Source organism: Mirounga leonina, unplaced genomic scaffold (assembly GCF_011800145.1).
Source record: "Mirounga leonina isolate KUSES-001 unplaced genomic scaffold, KU_Mleo_1.0 Mir_165, whole genome shotgun sequence".
In the NCBI taxonomy this organism is placed as follows: Eukaryota; Metazoa; Chordata; class Mammalia; order Carnivora; family Phocidae; genus Mirounga; species Mirounga leonina.
Window position 1 is genome coordinate 18,534,066 of NW_023270415.1, and position 22,533 is coordinate 18,556,598.

Here is a 22,533-nt window from a genome sequence, read left to right on the forward strand (position 1 = left end):
GATAAGGCTAGTCATACTCCACTATTCCTTCTAACAACGCCTCCCCCAGGCCCCTCTCCCCCATCCTACAATTCATCAACTTTTGGAAATAACATTATCACATAGACATTGAAGTAGAGGTAGAACTATAAAACTTTAGAACGAAAAGAAAGCAATCTTGTAGTCATCTTTTACTGCCCATACACATATGTGTACTTCATATCTGAATGAGAACTCAAATTACAATCTTTAGCCTCCACAAACCATCCTACCACACCGTCCCACAAACTGGAATGTACTTTATCCCTTCTCCCTTTTCAATCTTGACTAGACTCTCCTCTATTTCCCTGTAATCCTTATCGATTCACTGCTTACTTACTCTTGCATTCAGAGAAAGGATAGAAAAAAAGAACAGGAAAATGAAGAAGGAATAGGCAATCAAATTTTAAAGAACCAGTAAGTATCATTCTTACTAGATCAACTTTTTTTTTTTTAAAGATTTTATTTATTTATTTGACAGAGAGAGACACAGCGAGAGAGGGAACACAAGCAGGGGGAGTGGGAGAGGGAGAAGCAGCCTCCCCGCAGAGCAGGGAGCCCGATGCGGGACTCGATCCCAGGACCCTGGGACCATGACCTGGGCCGAAGGCAGTCGCTTAACCAACTGAGCCACCCAGGCGCCCTAGATCAACTTTTAAACATAAATAACGCTTGCTTTTGTTCCTCACTCTACTCTTTGCACTCCAGGTATACCCAGAACCCTCATGTGAGTTCCTGGCCAGAAGTTCAAGATCACTTTGAAATTTTAGGTAACTCCAAAGGTTTAAATAGAACTTACTTGGAGAAAACCAGGCCAAAAATTAATGATCATTCTCTGAAATCCTCCCATTCTTATTTCTTAAGGTCACACACTTATTAACTGCTGATAGTGTATACCTTTTCTCCTTCTCTTTAAGAAAAAATTTATATTTCCTATATCCTAAATAGCATTGCTTTTGCTTCCAGGTCTATACTAATGGGCTATAATCACTGTATTTCCTTAACTTAAAAACACACTGAACAAAGTTACATATAAATGTATACTGCAACCAAAAGTTATTAGTAACTCTTACCTTAAACATGGGTCTCACATGCTCCAAATGTGTTGCACTTGTAAAAGGTGCCTGAACATGGCTCACGGCTTCCATGAGTGCTTTTGCTGTCTTGGCCATCTGTTCCATTTCTAAGTTATACAGAAGCCTTCTTTGTTTTTCACTGGCTACATCTGAAATAACAAGCACTATTAGCATTTAAGATATAAAGCTTTTTAAATGCTTTTTTACTATAAAATAATAAATACCACCAATTAATACTAATTAGGTATAGTCTTAAAAAGCCAGACACAAAAGGTCACATAAGGTGTGATTCCATTTATATGAAATACCCAGAGTAGGTAAATCCATAGAAAAAGAAAGCAGACTGGTGGTAGCCAGAGGCTGGTGAGAGGGAGGGAATGTTAAGTTTAATGGGTACAAGGTTTTATTTTGGGTGATGAAAATGTTTTGGAACTAGACAGAGGTGGTGGTTGCACAACAATGTAAATGTACTAAATGCCACTGAACCGTTCACTTCAAAATGTTTAATTTTATGTTATATGAATTATACCTCAAAAATGGGGGGAAAATTCCTGAACTAAGAGCTGGGGATAAGTGGAAAACCTATGAGAAGGGAAGAGAGTAGGTATAAATCTGTCACAGTGGAAGCACTAGGGAAACAACCCATTGGATGGGAGAAAAGGAGGAGACAGGTAGAAGGCAAGGGGATCCTTGGATGACACAGGCTTGAATGACAACTCCTGAGTTAACAAGAAAACAGTAATCCTAACATTCCGGGAGGACATCAGTATTTCCGTACACCTACAGCCTTCCCATCTCCTGCTTCTCATTGATACTCTACCACCATGGACAAATTAGGCCAGAGAAAAGGAGGAAAGGAAGAGGTTTTATTATGGGTCTGAAGAAGAAAACTGAATCAGAGAATTGGCATCTACTCAGGTGTGAAAATGAAGTCTTGAGCAACATATTTAACAACGTTATAAGGAGAAGAGCTGAAAATAATACAACCAAGTAAACTGCTGATTGGAACTGGACTGCAAAATGAGCCAAAGACACTAATTCAAGATTTAGCTTTGCCACCCTGTGGATTTTAGCTGTAAAGATTTAATATAAGTTTTTTACATTATACTCAGCTTATAGATTCTATGATTCTAAGTTTTCTAACCTCTCTGGACTTCAGTTTCCTCATCTATAAAATGAAGGGAGTATTAAAACTCCTTAGAATCATCTTCTACATTATCCCGAAAGATAAGGCCATTTATATTTCACTATTCCTTCTAACACCTCCCTAGCCCCAGAGTCTCATAATTCTTTATCAACTTCTGGAAATACACATATCACATAGGCCCTTGTTCCTCTCCAGTCAATAGAATTGTGCTACTGCAACCTGTTCTGTGAGATAAAGCTTGAGATTTCATTTCCAGGTGGAGTGTTCAGAAAGGCAGGAGTCTTCTTTCCATATTACTGTTATATTCCTGAGCCACTACACTCATCTTATTTTATAGTCAGATTTTTAGCTCTAATTTAATCACCACTATCCACATGTATAGAATGTTTACAATGGAGACAAGCCCACAGTTGGCTTCTCATGCTGGTTAGATCTACGACCTCTATAATGATATAATTTGTGGTGCATCTGAAGGAGTGATTTCCAACTCCATGAGCTCCCTCACAATCCTAACCTTCCCCATCTCCTTGAATCATCCCTACTTCCAGCTTGTGTTTATGTGTAGCAATAGATGAACAGATAGAATTGTGTTGCTTGTAGATGATGAGGAGGAAGAAAACGACTGAGAGCTGAAGTCTGACTAGTGGGGCTGCCTAAGCAGTCTTGCTGACATCCAAATCCATGCTGAGATTTACTGCTAAATTGACAAGTATATATTAAATGCACACGAATCCATGCAAATTATATAGCATTTTCTGTTGATCACTGGTCAGTGCTATTTTTACTCAGAATGTGGAAAAAAAATATAACCAGATCAGCCAACTGTATATTATTATACTTCTCATTAGAATAGTATCTGATTTACTCTAAGCCAAGTGAAAAACTCTTAGGAAACCCTATTTTTCCTCCTGAACAATCAGAATTCAATTGATTTGGATACTTACTCTGCTTACTTGATTTTGTAGGGATTGTGAGTTCTTTTGTTTCTTTCATTGATATCTTTTTTCCAGCAATTTCATTATAGATAGCTGACAGATACTCTTCCGGAAGGTCTTTACTGTCATTGATACCTCTATTCATCTTAATGTACTGTTCCTTTGTCATTTTATTTTTAACCTAGAAATGAAAAACCATTAATTCTTAAAACTTACTTAAAAATTACTCCTATTTTAAGAATATGAATTAAAATTTATAAATACTTTGAGGACAGGAAGGGGAAAATATTCAACAAAACATGTATTAAAATGAAAAAAGTCATAGAAAATGAAGGCAATGTAGAAAAGACCTAGCCTGGTATATGCTAATACACCTTCTCAGATGGGTACATAAATAATTTATAATAAGAAACAGGGAAATTGAATAATGAAATTATTTATTTTTGCCCAAGGTTTAAAAAAAGAACCATGACAACTATTAAAAACTATGGTATCAAAAAGATTTAAATCTTAGTTTGGGAAAACATAAATATGTTGTAATGATTTAAAAGCTGATTTTATATAACAGTGGATGCAAAGTAACAGCTGAATTCACTTAAAATCAGATAACAATCTCCCCTCCCTGACTGACTCAGCATGGTAAATGAATGTTAGGTGACCCAGGTGAAGTAGCCTTTGAACATTCTGTCTTAGAATAGGAATGTCCTGCAGCATACCTTGATCAATCTGTGGAGTAATAATCTGTAGTTTATAAGATACAGCCCTGTCACCAAACTTGAGAGCCCAGTCAAAATGTTTATATCTCCAAAAAATCCATATAGGTCTTACGACGTCTCTAAAGATACAGGCATACCTGGGAGAAACTGTGTTTGGGTCCAGACTACCACAATAAAGTGAGTCAAATAAAATTTTTTGGCTTCCTAGTGCACATAAAAGTTATATTTACCCTAAGCGTGCAATAACAATGTCTAAAAAAACAATGTACATACCTTAATTCAAAAATACTTTATTGCTAAAAATACCGTCATCTGAGCTTCCAAAGAGTCATAATCACTGATCACAGATCATCAGTAACAAATGTAATAGTAATGAAAAAGTTTGGTTTATTGCGAGAATCACCAAATTGTGACAGAGACATGAAATGAGCAAATGCTGTTGGAAAAATGGTGCTGACAGACTCGCTTGATGCAAGGTTGCCATAGACCTTCAATTTGCAAAAAATAAAACGAGGTATGCCTATATATTTATTCTATTATATATATATTTCCACCATCTCCCATAAAGAATTTGAAGCAACTCCAAACGTAAGACTCCTCCTGTAAATTTATAAGGTACACAGAGTAATAAGCAAGTCATAACTTTAAAAACTCATCTTGAGTCAGCACTTAAAAAAAAAGGAAAGAAAGAAAGCCATTTCTCTTGGAGTTCTGATAAATACTAAAAAACAGTAACTCAGAGACACTAAAATAAAAGACCATACAAGTGCTGCCAATAAGAGGCTAAAAGAAGATTAACATCACTTGGAGATTTTGAGCATGCCATATTGTTTTAGCATCATGCCAAGCAGAGACAAAAAGAAGTCTTGATAAAAATCTGAAGTAGCAGTATAATATACTTGTGGGTCTGGGCTGGGAAGTGGGAGTGGGAGCTCCCAGAAGTGGGAGTAGGGAATACATGAATTTCAGATACTCCAAATAAAAATATACTGCTCAAACAGAACAATTCTGCCACAATAGGATTCTGAAAGTAGGATAAAAAAAACATAATCCTACTTTTCTTTTCCTCCTTATCTTTTATGGAACACTCCACTCTTAACTTTTATTTTCATGTGCGTATTTTTTTTTAAAAGATTTTATTTATTTGACAGAGAGAGATAGCAAGAGAGAGAGCACAAGCAGGGGGAGCGGCAGGCAGGCAGAGGGAGAGGGAGAAGCAGGCTCCCCGCTGAGCAAGGAGCCTAACTCAAGGCTCGATCCCAGGACCCTGGGATCATGACCTGAGCCGAAGGCAGTTGCTTAACCAAGTGAGCCACCCAGGCGCCCTTCATGTACTTATATCAAGCTGTGTTTAGTTTTAGTGTTTAAGTCACTTCAAGCCAGTTGTTACTATGATGGAGATTAATATACACAAAAAAAACTACATGTGTTCTAAATATATACCTCAAATTTTAAAATAATTCATTGACTCAGACAATATATAAAAACTAGTCTAATTGTAAATATTCTAGGTGAAATAGAAACAAAAATGACTTATTTAAATATTTTAACTTTGAAAACAACTAAGAATGAAAAGACCTAGTTCTAAGGAATTCCTTTAAAATTCACCCATGTATTCTTTTCAAAATGATGTCATTTGTTACAGTTCATGTGGTCTTGAATCAAATCATATGGGGTCATGATTATGGGTTCAGTTTTCTAACTGAATTTTCCTTCATAGAAACTCATAAGCTGTTCTGTACCTGCAGGCTGCCTATCAGCCAGCCAACAGTAGTCTGAGAGGGAGCGGGAAGACTACAATCAATTACCACTGCTAGGCCAGGACTCCATGCACATGTTCTATGGACAGAAACAAGTGCCATGAAGACAGAGCACTGTTCTCAAGTTGTTTCCTAACTAATCTGTGTTCAGAGACTTTTAACAATCTGGGTACTATGAAAGGACATTAAAGGATGTTTTAATATTTCCTCAAAATAACTTAGACAAGGATGTACATATGTATGGGAAGATATGACACAGATGCATGTAACATTGATAATTCCTTTACAGAACCAAATTCTTTAAAAATATAACATTTTAAAAACAAACGGGTAGTAGTGTATTGGTTTGGACCAAAACACCAGACAGCAAACTCTGATATGAAGATATCCAAGTAAGTCAGTATCTGTAGACAGCCTTGGTAACACCATGGAAAAAAGTATACTGCATAAAAAAAACCTGAAACGGAGCTGCTTTAACTACACTGCCAGTAATATGCCAAGGGCAATTTTTATTTATTTTTTTAAAGATTCTATTTATTTGAGAGAGAGTGAGAGAGATGGTACACGCAAGAGAGCACAATCAAGAGCACGAGCCGGGGGTGGGGGAGCGGGGTGGCGCTCTGCAGAGGGAGAAGCAGATTTCCCACCTAACAGGAAGCCCTACATGGGGCTCGATCCCAGGACCCTGGGATCATGACCTGAACAGAAGGCAGGCACTTAACTGAGCCACCCAGGCACCCTGCGAAGGGCAATTTTTAAATGATTAAAATATTAAATGACCTTTTAAGAAATGTCTATATAAAATCAAATAAATCGCTGGTGAATGCATAGTTGTTGAATTCTGATGTTTAAATCTAAGGGTAATTCTGTATATAATCCCCATGATACATTTGATACATACTTTCCATATCAACCCTGCCTTAAGCATCTCAAAACACACATAGACAAGTCCCTACATTGCAAAGTTTAATCTCAACCTTTAAATAAATTTCAATTTTTCCAAACCTCTAAGATTAGTAATAGTTTATTTTTTTTCCTAAGAATAATAAATTTCATTAGATGCCTATCCCTAAGAAGTATGAAGAAATTCTTTCAAATAGATAAATGTATAAAGGTAATTTTCCCCAAACATATCAAAGCATGTTTTTTGAAACAAAGTATAAAATACCTGAAACTTTAAAAATAATTTTTTGCTAATGGATATCAGAACTCAAGTGACAGTTCCTTAATATTTAAGAAGGAGTTATGAATTTCAAGAGGCAAATGAATATCTCAATATCCTAGGTATCAACACTTTAAAATTATTGTTAATTTTTAGGTGCAATGGTATTGTGGTTATGTTTAAATAGAGTATGTGTCTTTCAGAGATATACGCTGAAATAAATACAGATGAAATGATATGACACCTGGTATTTACTTCAAAATGATCTGGGAGAGAGAAGATACAGAATGAAGACTGGCCATGGCTGGTAACTGTGGAAGCTGGGTGATGAGCACAGGAGGGATTCCCATACTAACCACTCTATTGCTTAAGTTTGAAACGTTTAAAAGAAAAAAAGTTTATATATAGTGTTCTTCTATGTTGTAATAAGTATAGGCAGAAGAACTAATACATATTCTTAAAATTTATCTTAAGCTTTATACAGCTATCCATCATGAGACAAATACAGACTTATTTTACAGATATCTGAAAGTCTAACTAGAATTATTACCAGAAACTGCGTTTTTTTGTTTTTTTTTAAACATTTATTTATTTAGAGGTGTCTAGGTGACTCAGTTAAGCATCTGCCTTCAGTTCAGGTCATGATCCCAAGGTCCTGGGATTGAGCCCCACAGTTGCAGTGGAGGCTCCATGCTCAGCAGGCAGTCCGCTTCTCGCTCTGCCTCTCCCCCCTGCTCATGCTCTCACACTCTCTCAAAAAAATAAAATCTTAAAAAAAAAAAAAAGATTTGAGGGAGAGAGAGAGAGAAAGAGAGAGCACTCCCATGAGCTGAAGGAAGGGCAGAGGGAGAGAGAAAAAAAAATCTTAGCAGGCTCCCTACTGAGCGTGGAGCCTGACAGAAGGCTCCACCCCAGAACCCTGAGATCAGTACCAGAGCAGAATCCAAGAGTCAGACACTCAACTGACTGAGCCACCCCAGTGCCCCCAGAAACCACATTTGTAAAATGAACACTACACCAAATTAAATACCCCAATCTGGTGACTGGTTTCACTGAATAAGATTAAAATTTCAACTCTTACTGAATTTAAAAGCACTTATTTAATTTGTACTATCTATCATACACAGTACATACCTGTGGACTGTGAAGATCTGTGGTCAGCATGATAATTGAATAAGCCAAAACATAAGCAGTATCTGCACTAGCAAAAAGGGTTTGTCTGGAAAAATAAGTGTATCATGTTACAAACTTTTATTGTTTTACACTTGCATTTAAATAAATCATCTCAAACCCCCATAATTTTCTTTCAGGATTTATGTTCTAGCTCATACTACAGTGTTTTTATGGAATTGTCTTATCACTTCTAGATCACAATCTAAATTCTCTGGGTGTAAGGAATGATGAATCTTCTGATGCTCCCTGCCACAGTGTCTTGGATATAGCTGGCAACCAATAAATACCTGAATTTGAATCTTGCTTACCCTTGGTTGCATTCGAGGTATCTTGCAGCAAATTTTTCCATCAATCGATCAATTTTCTGAGCTTCCCCTGGAAGACGGAATCCTTCCAGAAACATACGAAGGGCTGAAACAAAGTCCTTTCCTGAAAAGTCATGTTGGTCCACATATGCATACATGACTTCTTTGTTAAATTTATCATTATCTCCCAGGAACTCGCCCACTTGAGTCTAAAGAACAAAAGATAAAAAAAACTGATATCCTAATGAAATGTTACATTTGTCACAGAGATTTAAAGAGCAGAAAAATCTGTAAGATTCACAGGTTTTGACTACAGGGTTAACTATTTCAAACGTGAAACTAAAAGTTAAACACACTAAATGTGTTTATTAAAAAAAGATATTCTTCTGAGTTTAGAAAATTAAAAAGCAAAATTAAGAATACCTAGATTATTCTTTGTAAGTTTTACTTACATACTTAGGAGGGCACTTTTAAAGGGGAAACAGTATGTATCATTATTAACTTAAAAAGGAATTTTATAGAGAAGGTTAGAATAAAAAAATGGGTTTTCTTACAGAATCTAATCTTTCCTCTTGATGTAAGAATTGGGCAATATCTTCAGGTGTAGTGCCAAGCATCCCTTGTTCTTGGAGGTACTGTATTCCTCTCTTTGGTTTCTTATTAAATCTAGATGATGTTAAAGTTAATACAAACATTAGAAACAGAAAATCATTTGAAAAGAAGATCTTAAACTACCGTAAATTAATTTTCTAATACAACTTAGAAAATAGTTTATTTAATATAATCAATGCATGAATATACAGAACTTTTTACATTATCCAAAGTTTTATTTTTCTTTTCTTAGAAAAGAGTCTGAAGCAAAAGGCCATGATATGGACCATTTCACTATTTGAGATAATGTCATGTTGTAGATAAGCTCTGAGTAAGGATATAAATACTAAATATCTCATGCTTTTAATATTTATATTTTCCTTAATGCTCAAGTAATCTTGGTTCATTCCATATATATCCACTGATTAATTCTGTTTCCTGCTTTTAAAGTAAAGAATTCTAGTGACTGTTTAAGAAGAATCTGACAGCATCATTTCCTTTATTTAAAAAATCCCTAGATACCCAATGTTTTCAAAGTCAAGTCCAAACTCACTAGATGGATACACAAAATCTTTATCAATACAGCTCCAAACTGACTAGATGGATACACAAAATCTTTCTCAGTACAGCTCTAGTTTATCTCATCCCCTCCCACCCACCTACTCCCACATATCCTATTCTCATTTCTTAAGCAGAATGCATTTCTGCAGTCTATTTCCTCCACACGGCCTTTACTTGCTCCATTCACTGTGGAACTCTCCTTCATGCTTACAGATCCAGTTCAAAGGTCACCTCCTTGTTTCCACATCATTTACCTTCTACTTTTATTACACCACTAATTACTTTGGTCCCTCATCACCTGTCACCTGGGTAACAATACTTAAATGGTCTTGTTATCTTTTGTTTTGCTCACGTTCTAATCCATCCTTCAGGCTACTGGCCAAGTAATCATTCCAAAAGAGAAATCTGATGCTACTCCTCCTCTGACTAAAATCCTTCAATACTAGTATGCCAAAGTCAAGAAAAACAAGATAAAAATTTGTTTACATGGAGAATAAGGCCTTCTGGAATCCGGATCCAACTCAATGCTCTCATTTCATCTCCTGCGACTGCCCCCCGACCCTGCCTTTGCCATGCTGAGCAACAGTCCTCAATGTTCCTCTCTGTGCTGCGGCACATGTCATTCTCTTTGTCTAAAATGTCCTTACCTGTCCTGTCCTAATGATCCTGTCAAGTCCTAATTCATACCATAAATTAAAATCAAACATATTTCACTGAGATAAGCACAATCTCTGCTCTCTAGAAGCTCTCTCCCTAATAAAATAAACTTGATTTTTAAAAACTGTAATAGTAAAAATGCAACAACTAATGTATTGACAAGGTAAGATAGCACAGAAGAGGAAGTAATGAACAGAGATGGCTGTGACATATTTCCTGGGGAAGGTGACTGTGAAACTGAGCTTTGAAGAAGGACTACATATTTCATAAAAAGAAAAAACATCTCAGAGAGGAAGGGGTCATATTAACACACGGCAGCATAAAACAGCAATGATACTGTAACAAACAGCTCTGCATTGTTGGAAGGATGAAGTGAGCCAAAGAAGTGGCAGGTGATGAAGCTTAGAGTCCAGCAGACCTATATCATGAAAGTTATTATATCCTATTACAAGAAGCTGTGACTTTATTCTTTAAAAACAAAAGGGGGGCAGAAACAGAAGTTGGCTTTCATTCAAGAGAGATCACTCTAGCTAAGTGTGAGAAAAGACTACAGAATAAATAAGACCAAAGAAAGGTAGGACAATTAAAAGATTACATGAGTCAAGGCAAGAAATGGTGTTGGTTTGACTTGCGAAAACAACTGTGGGAGATGGAGAGAAGAGATAAATAGCACAGATATTTAGCAAGTACAATCAACAGGATTTAGCGACAGACTAGATCCAAAGGGAAAATATAAGTAACTCCCAGGATTCTAGCTTTTAAATTTGGTAGCATGCTGGGGTTACTAGCCTAAATAAGAAATACAGAAACAGTAGTTTTCTATTTGTCTTTTGTTTTTGGTTAGAGTATTAGGGAGTTGATTATGGAGAGAATGGAGACTGATAAATTTGGTTATGGACATACTGAGTGTGAGAACCTAAGCAATATCCAACAGAGATGTCCAACGGGCAATTATGGACATGAGTCTAGACTTCAGCAGAGGTATTTACATTAGAAGTAACACTGGGGAGTGGTGACATGCTAGCACATACATAGTAGCTGAAGTCATGAAAAAGAACATGATCATCTAGGAGAAACTACAAAGTAAGAAAAGGGCTGAGGGACAGAACTCTGGAAATGCTAAGCTGTATGCAGGAGATAAAGAGCCCACAGGAAGACTGAGATGGCATGATCAGAATGGTAGGAGAACAAGACAGAATGGTGCCACAGTCATGAAAGAGTGTAATGAGAACATAGCAACATGAAAGCATTCTCATGAAAGTCTGAAGCAGAGATCAAGTCCAGGGGCTGAAAGGCCGACTAGAGACTAAGGAGCCCTCCGCTTTGCAGTCCTGTGACCGCTCCAACTCACTCCCAAATACTTCAAAGAGAGTTATCATATCTTGGCAGCACTTTGTATACGATTATGGACAATACATGGTATTATTTTAGAAAAACACTTTTGCCCCATATTTAGGCTGTAATCTTAAATACAAGAACCAATGCTTTCATGGTTCTTGGCACACAGTCCCAAACACCAAATATATGTTTGCTGAGTAACACTTGCTGAGAATTTCAATATGAGTATCTGATTACACATACTAGACCCTGAGTCCCTTAGAAGCCATGGCTGTTTCCTTCATCAGGTTTCCCTAGGACCTTGCATAATGTCAGGAACAGATGGGACTTTGATAAATATTGACTGAAAAACTGGAATGAATGAACTATTAATGGCTCTTTCCTGAGGCAATTTTGTGAGATTTTATAATTTATGACAATATACGTGCATACATTTTGCCTTTTTTTGGGAACTTGAACGTTCACCAAAAGGGACTGTTTAAGAGTCAGAAGAAATGCTTTATAGGAGAAGTAGCAAACCAGGTAAATATACAAGGGAATTTTTTAACAGTTTACAGTAGCTAGATCTATGGAGAAATGTCAGCAACTTCATGTTTCCTTCCAGTTTCTCTTTGAAAAAGATGGGCAATTAGAGGAATGAAAGCAGCATGGTACTATTTGGATACGAAATAGTCCAGGAGCAGGTCAATGCCATACAGCTTAGTGGGAAAACTGACTTTACAAGATCTGGGTCTGGTAGAGTAGCCAGGTTGGAAAAGGAGGTTATTACCTTATCAACATATAAAACTGAAATTGATAACAATGGATCAGTAACAAGAGTAGCACATTTGTAACCCAACTGGAGAAAATATAAAACCTATAAAAGGAGCAATGAGAAACTAGCTATTAGAAGTTTCATACTGTAAATTTTTTACTTGTCATCTGCTTAGGAAATATAATGGGGGATTTTATAACTGAGCTACTAAATGAACAATGCAAAACTACTGAGATGATATTCATCAACAGTATGTAAGATATGCTGCAAAATTAATTTAATGTGCATTATAGGGGTCTCTTGGGCTAGATTGCAATAAACAAGGAGAGCTGAATAATGAGCCACTAGAAGTCTTGGATACAGGAGACCTGTGCCCGGTTTTACTCAATGAAAGGTGGTAATGAGAAAGGAACAGAAATATTCTGAAGATGTAGAGAAACCCAGGGCAAGGGTGATACAGTACTAGCAAAAGGATATTCAGTAACATTTCTTCTTAAAATTGGACACTCACAAATCTATTCCTTGTTCTATTATTTCTTTTTGTTGCTTTAGGACTTCAAATTGTTCTGGATTGTCAGTACCAGACATCTGTGTACTATAGCTGCCTATTCCTGATGATGATGTTGACTCCAAGGAATTTAAACTTCCATATCTGTTTATTGTCTCAGGGTGTTTGATTTCACTCGTCTCTTGCTCTAAGGTTTTTTCCTGACCTGTGAGGAGAAAGACTGATACAGTAAATTAATCTTTCAAATAAAAATATGTAAACGGTTAAAAAAAACCCATCAAGTAAGGCAAGAAATTTCAATGTTTCTTAGATAACCATGCAACACAAGCAAAATACTGAGTGCCATCACAGACAATATACTTTGATATTAAAACACTAGAATTAGAATGTGTGCACCATTAAAAGTTCTTTCTGCAGTTGCAGTGATCCACTGGGTTTCTGCTCTCAGTTCATGCCTCATGAGAAATAATTTTCCCTCAAAAGACTCTTGACTGATGGAATACTAGGGATAGCCCTGTGGCTATGCGTTTTTCTCCTAGTAAGGGTAAATGTCAAACACGGGTGAACAATCTTCTTAAAACATCTTGGCTTGTATAGGTTTCTTCTATAATTATCTTTTCACAAAGCTGCATAAATATGCTTCACTTTAACATATTATTTAAATATTTCTAGGAAGATTTAGAAAGAAAAAGGTTTGGATAACTAAGTTGGAAATTTATAATTTTATTTATTTAATTATTTTTTAAAAGATTTTATTTATTTATTTGACAGAGAGATACACAGCAAGAGAGGGAACACAAGCAGGGGGAGTGGGAGAGGGAGAAGAAGGTTTACCGCTGAGTAGGAAGCCTGATGCGGGGCTCGATCCCAGGACCCTGGGATCATGACCTGAGCCAAGGGCAAACGCTTAACGACTGAGCCACCCAGGCGCCCCAGAAATTTACAATTTTAAAACTAGTATTTAACTCATACAGAATGCTTCCTTTATCAGCTAAAGGAATAAAGAGGTCACAAAACTGGCCTAATAGCAACTGGAACTATCTTCTTCAAAATACCATTTACTTGAAATGACAAAGAATTATAAAATGTCACCTTACCAAGAGTCGTCTGAGAGTTGGGATTCACATACTGATCCTTACTCCATTCAACCATACACTTCAAAATTGACACTAAGCATTCTAAACCTTTTTTCCTCAGGCTCAATTCCTACAAATAATTCATAAAAAGAATAAAAACAAAAAGATCTTTTAAGGAAACACATAGCTCTTCCTTGACCGAGTTTAAATTTGAAAATGCTTTTAAAGTTCTTACCTGAACATTACTCATACCAAGTTCTTGACTGCCTCGTCCTTGAGCAATTTTTGATAGATCATTTACTAGTCTTTCAAATATATTTGCTGCATTTAAATCACAGTCATAGTTTACATAAATATCCACTACACTCTGAGCATCTGTAACAATATAATATATTGCTTTTAACAAAAGGCATTAAGAATATTAGTATATTTTGGGCTTTTAAATCTTTTTTTTTAAGAGAGAGATTTTATTTATTTGTCAGACAGAGAGAGAGAGAGAACAAGTAGGGGGAGCGCCAGGCAGAGGGAGAGGGAGAAGCAGGCTCCCCACTGAGCAAGGAGCCTGATGCAGGACTCAATCCCAGGACCGAGATCATGACCTGAACCAAAGGCTGACACTTAACTGACTGAGCTACCCAGGCATCCCTAAAATATCTCTTAATAAGAAAAGATAATAAGGATAATTTCAAATACCTGCACAGATCCTTGTCAATGTCTGAATAACCATCCATTTGTGGTCAAATGAGCTGGTAGAAGTTTCCAAAATGTATAGGAAAATTTCTTTAAAGAACACCTGTGATTAGGGAAAAAATTCTGTTTAAAATGTTATTTGTATATGTGATCATGTTTTAAATATCCCAAAGCTGTGGAGCAGAGATTAGGACCCAGGCTCCTCTGGAGTTCAACTTCTTTTGAGTTCCATCTCTGAAACGTCAGGACTAAGCTAACTTGGGTGTGTGACTTAAACTAGCCCTTCTAGTAGGAGTACTGAACTTCACGTTTTGTTTTTTTTTTAAAGATTTTATTTATTTATTTGAGAGAGAGAGAATGAGAGACAGAGAGCATGAGAGGGAGGAAGGTCAGAGGGAGAAGCAGACTCCCCGCCGAGCAGGGAGCCCGATGCGGGACTCGATCCCGGGACTCCAGGATCATGACCTGAGCCTAAGGCAGTCGCTTAACCAACTGAGCCACCCAGGTGCCCGAACTTCACGTTGTTTTGTTTGCTATCACACAGCCACTACAAAGGAAACCTGCAAAGTCCTCTGGGTAAGAATTCTGTGAACATATTTACAAAACCAATGTAACTCATACTTCATTTTTTTAATCTCCCAAAGATTATAAATTTATTCATCAGTTAGGTTTTTCAGCCGTTACAATAGGTGCCCAATTTTCCTAGATTTAAATGTACCTAATGCTCTAATCCACACAATAAAAATCATCTCTTACACTATGATATTTTTATAATTACATAAGTGGAAATCTCTATCTGAAAACAACAAACTATTTCTTACTATTCTTTACACCAAATGATGTCAAATAAAAAGGAGTTACTCAACCTAATTAAATAAATTACAATTTAAGAGCTAAGAAAGAATTTTTAGATTGAAATTTATTTTGGAAAAGTGACTGATTTAAGAAGGGATGACTGAAAAAAGAAAACTAAAAGTCACACATTAACATTTAGGGAGCTTTGTGCTCCAGAAATGCATACTGATAATATGAGGTGACTAATGTCTTTCTCCCTCCTAATTGGGTGAGGTACCCTTGAAATGTGCTTTTCTTTCACAAAATCCAACACATTTCTATTACTTCCTTAAAGTCAGCAGCATTTCCTACAGAGCATAACTTTTTAAGAAGGTAGGGACTAAGTCTTTCTTACTAAGCACTGTGTCCACACTGCCTAGCATACAGCAGCTGTTCAATAAATATTTATGATCACAGCTCCTAAGCATTGCCCCAAGGCACCCCTGCAGCCAACTTAGAGGGATGCCATGACAATTTCTGAGAGAAAATTCCAAAGAAATATATCTGTTGAATACCTCACAAGACTGCTCAGTTTCAACATTAGATCACACTACATTCCTTTCAGTGACATCATTATTTTCGCAAACCTGAGTTTTAGTGATTGCTACGCTAAAGGGCAGGGACCGCATGAAAGTCAATGAAGAATAGGAAATAAGGGTGGCAGTGTCCAAGTGGATGCCAAGGTCTGAGGAGTTGGGCAGTGTCCAAAAGGCACATACATTTTGGTAGTCAAGTAACTGTGACTACTTAAGAATGAAATAAAAACATCATTTTTAAAAATTTATCTGTATTATTTTTCCTCAAATGGAGATTACATTGTTTAAAGAGAAATATTTGTTAAGCTGTTTGGACCTAATTACTTAATAAATGGAACTGTTAGGTACTTCTTTTAGCACAAGTATGCTGTGAAAAGATCAGACACTCTAAAGGTACCATGAATCAAGAAAGTGTGCTGCCTTGCTAGGACAAGCAAGGGGCAGTGGACATGACACTTGCTGAGGCCAGAGAGCGTGGGTGGTTGCAGTGCTCCCCTGCCCCCAGGCTGAGGCTGGTGAGCACAAGTGGCTGTGGCATTCTCCTGCACCCAGCCTAAAGCCAATGGACACACAGACGAGGCACTCTGCCACAGCACTGTTGAAACACACAGGCACTGCCTTTTTGAAGTCTTAAGCCAGCAAGGGTGCCCCTTCCCCTACACTCTCCAGTTGTCTTGCTACAGCCAGTGAGCATGTGCAATCCACAGAGGAGATACCACTTGATTGCCTGGCCCTGGTGGCCAAGAGAGCTGGCATTCAGAGCAACACGGGATTGTAACAATCAGAAAGACTGTTCTTGGCATGCCACCATCCACAGGGCATTGCACAGACAGCAGACTGAAACACAACATGTCTTCCTGTAAAAAAAGGTCTATTTATTTAGCCTGGAAGCTTCAGCCTGAGAAACAGGCTTCAGGTCTCCCTCACATCTAGAGGTGAACAAGGTGCTCCCCAGGAGTGAAAGCAGGGAGAAGCCATGTTTTGCACCTCCCCTGGCCTTACTACAATTTGACAGGTCTTCCCAGAAAGGAGCTTATGCACTTCTCTGGAGTCAGGATTTTTGCCACTGTCACACAGGGGACATCTCCAGATCTCCAGTCTGGAGAACAGGACTGTATATATTTGCATTATTTAAAAGTTGTTGCCTGAGGGAGTGGCTTCCAAACAGCCTGAAACTAGGTGCTAAATGAGATTCCTCCCCATGGATCACTGACCGGACAGGGCACATCCTCAACAATAGGTGCATATCAAGAATAAATAAGGTGGTTTAGATAATCACAAAGGTTCCAGGGACAACCAAGAGCTAGGGCAAGGTTGAATGAGAAAGATCACCACCTGCACAAGGTCATTCCCTCAAGACAGAGAAGCAGCTGTTTCACCTGATACATAGAAACAGTCAAGCAAAATGAGGAAACTGAGAAATAGATTTCAAAAAAAAAAAAAAAAGAAAAAACCTCAGAAAAAGACCTTAATGATATGGAGATAAGTGATCTACATGAAAAAGAATTCAAAGTAATAGTCACAAGGATGCTCACAGAATGTGGTACAGGAATGGATGAGAACTTCAAGAAAGAAAATGAAATAGCAAAGAAGTCAAGAGCTGAGGAACACAATAACTGAACTGAAAAATACACTTGTGGGGTTCAACAGCAGACTGAATCAAATAGGTAAGGACCAGCGATCTACAAATCAGGGCAGAAGAACCCTCCAAATAGAGCAACAAAAAGGAAAAAGAATTTTTAAAAAATGAAGATCACTTAAGGAACAACATCAAGTGGAAGTACATTCTCTTATAGTGGTCCCTAAAGGAGAAGAGCAAGAGAAAGGGGCAGAAGACTTATCTGAAGAATTAATGTCTAGAAACTTCCCTGAGGGAAGGAAACAGACATCTAGGTCCAGGAAGCCCAAAGAGTTACAAATGAGATGAATTCAGAGAGGTCCACATCAAGACACATTATAATTAAAATGTCAAAAATTAAAGATACAGAGAAAATCTTAAAAGCAGCAAGAGAAAAACAACTAGTTGTGTACAAGGAAAAACCCATATGGCTATCAACAGATATCTGAGCACAAACTTGTGTGGCCCAGAAGGGAGTGACAGGAGATATTCAAAGTGCTGAAAGGAAAGAACTTCCAACCAATAATACTCTAACCAGCAAGATTATCATTCAAATTTCAAGAAGAGAGCAAGTTTTCCAGAGAAGCAAAACCAAAGAAGTTCATTATAATTAAACTGTTTTTATAAGTAATATTAACAAGACTTCTTTCAGCTGAAAAGAAATGGCACTAATAAACAAGAAAATATACAAAAGTAAAAATCTCACTAGAAAGGGCACATTATAGTACAGGTAGTAAATTAATCACTTATAAAGCTACTAATAAAGTTAAAAAAAAGTAAAATCAATTAAAACTGATTAGTTAAGGGTTACATAAAAAATGTAAAAAGCGGTATCAAAAACATAAAATGGGGGAGGGAGTAAAAATGCAGCTTAGGAGTGTGTTCAAACTTAAGTTGTGATCAACTTAAACTGATCTATACATAGGAGGATAGATGTGAACCTCATCATATCCACAAACCAAAAACTTATAGTAAATATACAAACAAAATGAGAAAGGAATCTAACCATAACACTAAAAAAAGTCATCAAACCACAAACGAAGAGAAAAAGAAAAAGGAACAGAACAGTCAGAAAAAAATTAACAAAATGGCAGTTAAGTATTTACCTATCAATAATTACTTCAAATGTAAATGAACTAAATGCCCCAATCAAAAGATATATAGTGGCTGGATGAATGAAAAAACAAGACACATCTATATACTTCCTACATGAGACTCGTTTCAGAAGTAAGGACATACACAGACTTGAAAGTGAAAGAATGGAAAAGATATTCCATGCAAAGGGAAATGAAAAGAAAGGTGGTATAGCTACACTCATATCAGACAAAAAAAGACTAAAACAAAGACAGTAATAAAAGACAAAGTGGGGCAGTAAATAACAATAAAGGGGTCAATCCAGCAAAAATTTAGAATACTTATATATGCACCATACACAGCAGCACTGAAATATATAAGGCAGATATTAACAGACCTAAAGGGAGAAACTGACAGCAGTAGAGTATGAAATTTCAATCCTCCACTTACATCAAGACAGAATATCATTAAGGAAACACTGGTCTTAAATAACACATTATACCAGATGGATTTAATAGATGTACAGGCAGCCCTTGAAAAACATGGGTTTGAACTATGCAGGCCCACTTATATGTGGATTTTTTTTTTCTTCAAGTTTTTATTTAACTTCCAGTTAGCTAACATACAGTATAATATTACTTTCAGGTGTAGAACTTAGTGATCCATCTCTTACCTACAACACCCAGTGCTCATCACTACTAGTGACCTCCTTAACCCATCACCCATTTAACCCATCCCCCTGCCCACCTCCCCTCCAGTAAACCTCAGTTTGTTCTCTATAGTTTGTCCTGGTTTGTCTCTCTCTCTCTTTTCTTTCCCATATGTTCATCTGTTTTATTTCTTAAATTCCACATTATGAGTGAAATCACATGGTATTTGTCTTTCTCTGACTTATTTTACCTCTCAGGCTCCGGGGTGCCTGGGTGGCTCAGTTGGTTAAGCACTTGCCTTCGGCTCAGGTCATGATCTCAGGATCCTGGGATCAAGCCCCACGTCAAGCCCCACGTCAAGCCCCACGTCAAGCTCCTTGCTCAGCAGGGAGTCCACTTCTACCTCTCCCTTTGCCCCTCCCCACCACTCATGTTCTCTCTCTTCCTATCTCAAATAAATAAATAAAATCTTAAAAACACACTTAAAAAAAATACTCTCAAGCTCCATCCTATGTGGATTTCTTTTGATAAATACAGTAACGTACTGTAAAGATATTTTCTCTTATGATTTTCTTAATGTTTTTTCTCTAGCTTACTTTATTGTAACACAGTATATCATGCATACAATATACAAAATATATGTTAATTGACTGTTATCAGTAAAGGCTTCCAGGCTACAGTAGGATATTAGTAGTTAAATTTTGGGGGAGTCAGATGGTTAACCTGGGTTTTTGACTAGGCAGGAGTTAAATGTCCCTACCCCTGTTTCATTCAAGCGTTAACAGTATACAGAACCTAAAAACAGAATATACACCCTTCTTAAATGCACATGAAACACTCTCCAGGACAGATCACATTTTAGACCACAAAACAAGTCTCAATAAATTCAAGAAGACTGAAATCATATCAAACACCTTTTTCAAACACAATGGTTTAATATTAGAAATTACAAGAAGAAAAACTGAAAAACTACAAGTGGAGATTAAACAACACACTAATGAACAACTAAGTCACAGGAGAAGTCAAAAACTACCTTGAGATGAATGAAAACAAATACAACATACCAAAATCTATAGGATGCAGTCAAAGCGGTCCTAAAAGGGGAATCATTGCAATACAAGCCTACTTCAACAAACAAGAGAAATCTCAAATGAGTAACTTAACTTTACATCTAAAGGAATTAAAAAAAAGAATACAAGGAACTAAACATAGGAAGGAAATAAGATCAGAGTGTAAATAAATGAGAGAGAGACTAAAAAGACAACAGAAAAGATGAATAAACAAAGAGATGATTCTCTGGAAAGATACACACACTGACAAACCTTCAGGCTGACTCACCAAGAAAAAAGTGACAGGGCTCAAACAAAGTCAGAAATGAAATAGGAGGTTACAGCTAATTCCACAGATATACAAAAGATCACAAAAGACTACTATGAACAATTATATACCAACAAATGGGACAACTTAGAAGAAATGGATGAATTCCTAGAAACATACAATGTTACAAGAATGAATCAGGAAGAGATAGAAAATCTGAATAGACCAATTACTAGTAAGGAGATTAAATCAGTAATCAGTCTCTTCAATCACTGGTCCTGGGCAAACTGGATAGCTACATGTGAAATGATGAAACTGAACCACTATCTTACACCATGTACAAAAATGAACTCAAAATGGATTAAAGACTTGAATGTAAGACCATAAAAAACTCCTAGAAGAAAACATAGGTAGTAAGCTTGTTGACATAAGCCTTAGTGATGTCTTTTTGGTTCTGATTCCAAAGGCAAGCGAAACAAAAGCATAAGTAAACAAATGGGACTACATCAAACTAAACAGCTTCTGCACAGCAAAGGAAACCATTAATGAAATGAAAAGGCAACCTACTAAATAGAAGACATCTGCAAATCATATATTTAACAAGGGATTAATATCTAAAATATATAAAGAACTTACACAACTCAATAGCAAAAAAACAAAAACCAAAATCAATTAAAAAAACCGGCAGAGGTTATGAATAGACATTTTTCCAAAGGAGACACACACAGATGGCCAACAGGTACACGAAAAGATGCTCAACATCACTAATCATCAAGGAAATGCAAATCAAAGCCATAATGAGATATCACCTTACACTTGTGAGGATGGCTACTATCAAAAAGATAAGAAATAACAAGTGTTGACGAGGATGTAGAGAAAGGGGAACTCTTGTACACTACTGGTGGGGATGTAAACCGGTACAGCCACTATGGAAAAGAGTATGGAGGTTCCTCAAAAAATTAAAAATAAAGCTACTACAGGGCGCCTGGGTGGCTCAGTTGGTTAAGCGACTGCCTTCGGCTCAGGTCATGATCCTGGAGTCCCTGGATCGAGTCCCGCATCGGGCTCCCTGCTCGGCAGGGAGTCTGCTTCTCGCTCTGACCCTCCCCCCTCTCATGTGCTCTCTCTCATTCTCTCTCTCTCAAATAAATAAATAAAATCTTTAAAAAATAAAAAATAAAAAATAAAAAATAAAGCTACTATATAATCTAGCAATTCCACTAATGGGTATCTATACAATGAAATGAAAACACTAATATGAAAAGATATATGATACCTATGTTTATTGCAGCATTATTTACTATAGACAAGATAACGGAAACAATCTCAGTGTCCATGAATGGATAAAGAAGAAATGATATATATGTGCAATGCAACACTACTCAGCCATAGAAAAGAATTTAAATCTTGTCATTGCAACAACATGGATGAACCTTACAAGTATTATGCTAAGTGAAATAAGGAAGAGAAAGACAAATACTGCTATGATTTCATTTAAATTTGGAGTCCAAAAAACAAAAACAAAAGAAACAAAGCTCCGACTCAGAACCAGCTGGTGGCTGACAGAGGGGTGAGGATGTGGAGGTTCGAAATGGGTGCAGAGGATTAAGAGGTATAAACTGCCAGTTATAAGTCATGGGGATGTAATACACAGCATGGGAAATATAGTTAATAATCTTGTATTAACTTTGTAAGATAACAGATGGTAACTACATTTATTGCAGTGATCATCCTGTAATGTACAGAAATGTTGAATCCCTATGTTGTACACCTGACACTAATATAATACTGTTAACATCAGTTATACTAAACAAATAAAAAAGAAAGTTTAGAATTCTCCAAATTGTGGACTAAATAAAACCCCTAGATTTGGAGAAAGAGAAAAATAAAAACTTTAGCTACTCTCTATGAGTTATCAAATTATACTAGGCAAGCAATAGCCTACAATTGTAATTTAAGACATCATGCCCATCGACAGGGGCTCTAAAAAAACACCAAAATTTTAAAGATTTATAGAGCACCTAAAATGTAGTGTGT

General features: G+C 36.8%; 1 protein-coding gene across 4 annotated transcripts in view; it reads right to left on the reverse strand.

Moving 5' to 3' along the window:
* Positions 1–22,533, reverse strand: part of ARFGEF1 (ADP ribosylation factor guanine nucleotide exchange factor 1) — a 146,597-nt gene that overhangs the window by 42,354 nt on the left and 81,710 nt on the right. For 3 of the 4 annotated variants that reach the window (XR_004680413.1, XM_035011279.1, XM_035011281.1), the window contains 9 exons: positions 14,471–14,570; positions 14,013–14,152; positions 13,799–13,907; positions 12,705–12,906; positions 8,847–8,958; positions 8,296–8,501; positions 7,949–8,033; positions 3,186–3,357; positions 1,092–1,243 (listed from right to left, as the gene is read on the reverse strand). Coding sequence is in view for 3 of the 4 variants with exons in the window: in XM_035011279.1 (XP_034867170.1) it covers positions 1,092–1,243; positions 3,186–3,357; positions 7,949–8,033; positions 8,296–8,501; positions 8,847–8,958; positions 12,705–12,906; positions 13,799–13,907; positions 14,013–14,152; positions 14,471–14,570 (1,278 nt within the window). In the remaining variant the exon portion in view is untranslated. The remainder of the gene's footprint in view (positions 1–1,091; positions 1,244–3,185; positions 3,358–7,948; positions 8,034–8,295; positions 8,502–8,846; positions 8,959–12,704; positions 12,907–13,798; positions 13,908–14,012; positions 14,153–14,470; positions 14,571–22,533) is intronic. The other variant, XM_035011280.1, reaches the window with a different exon arrangement.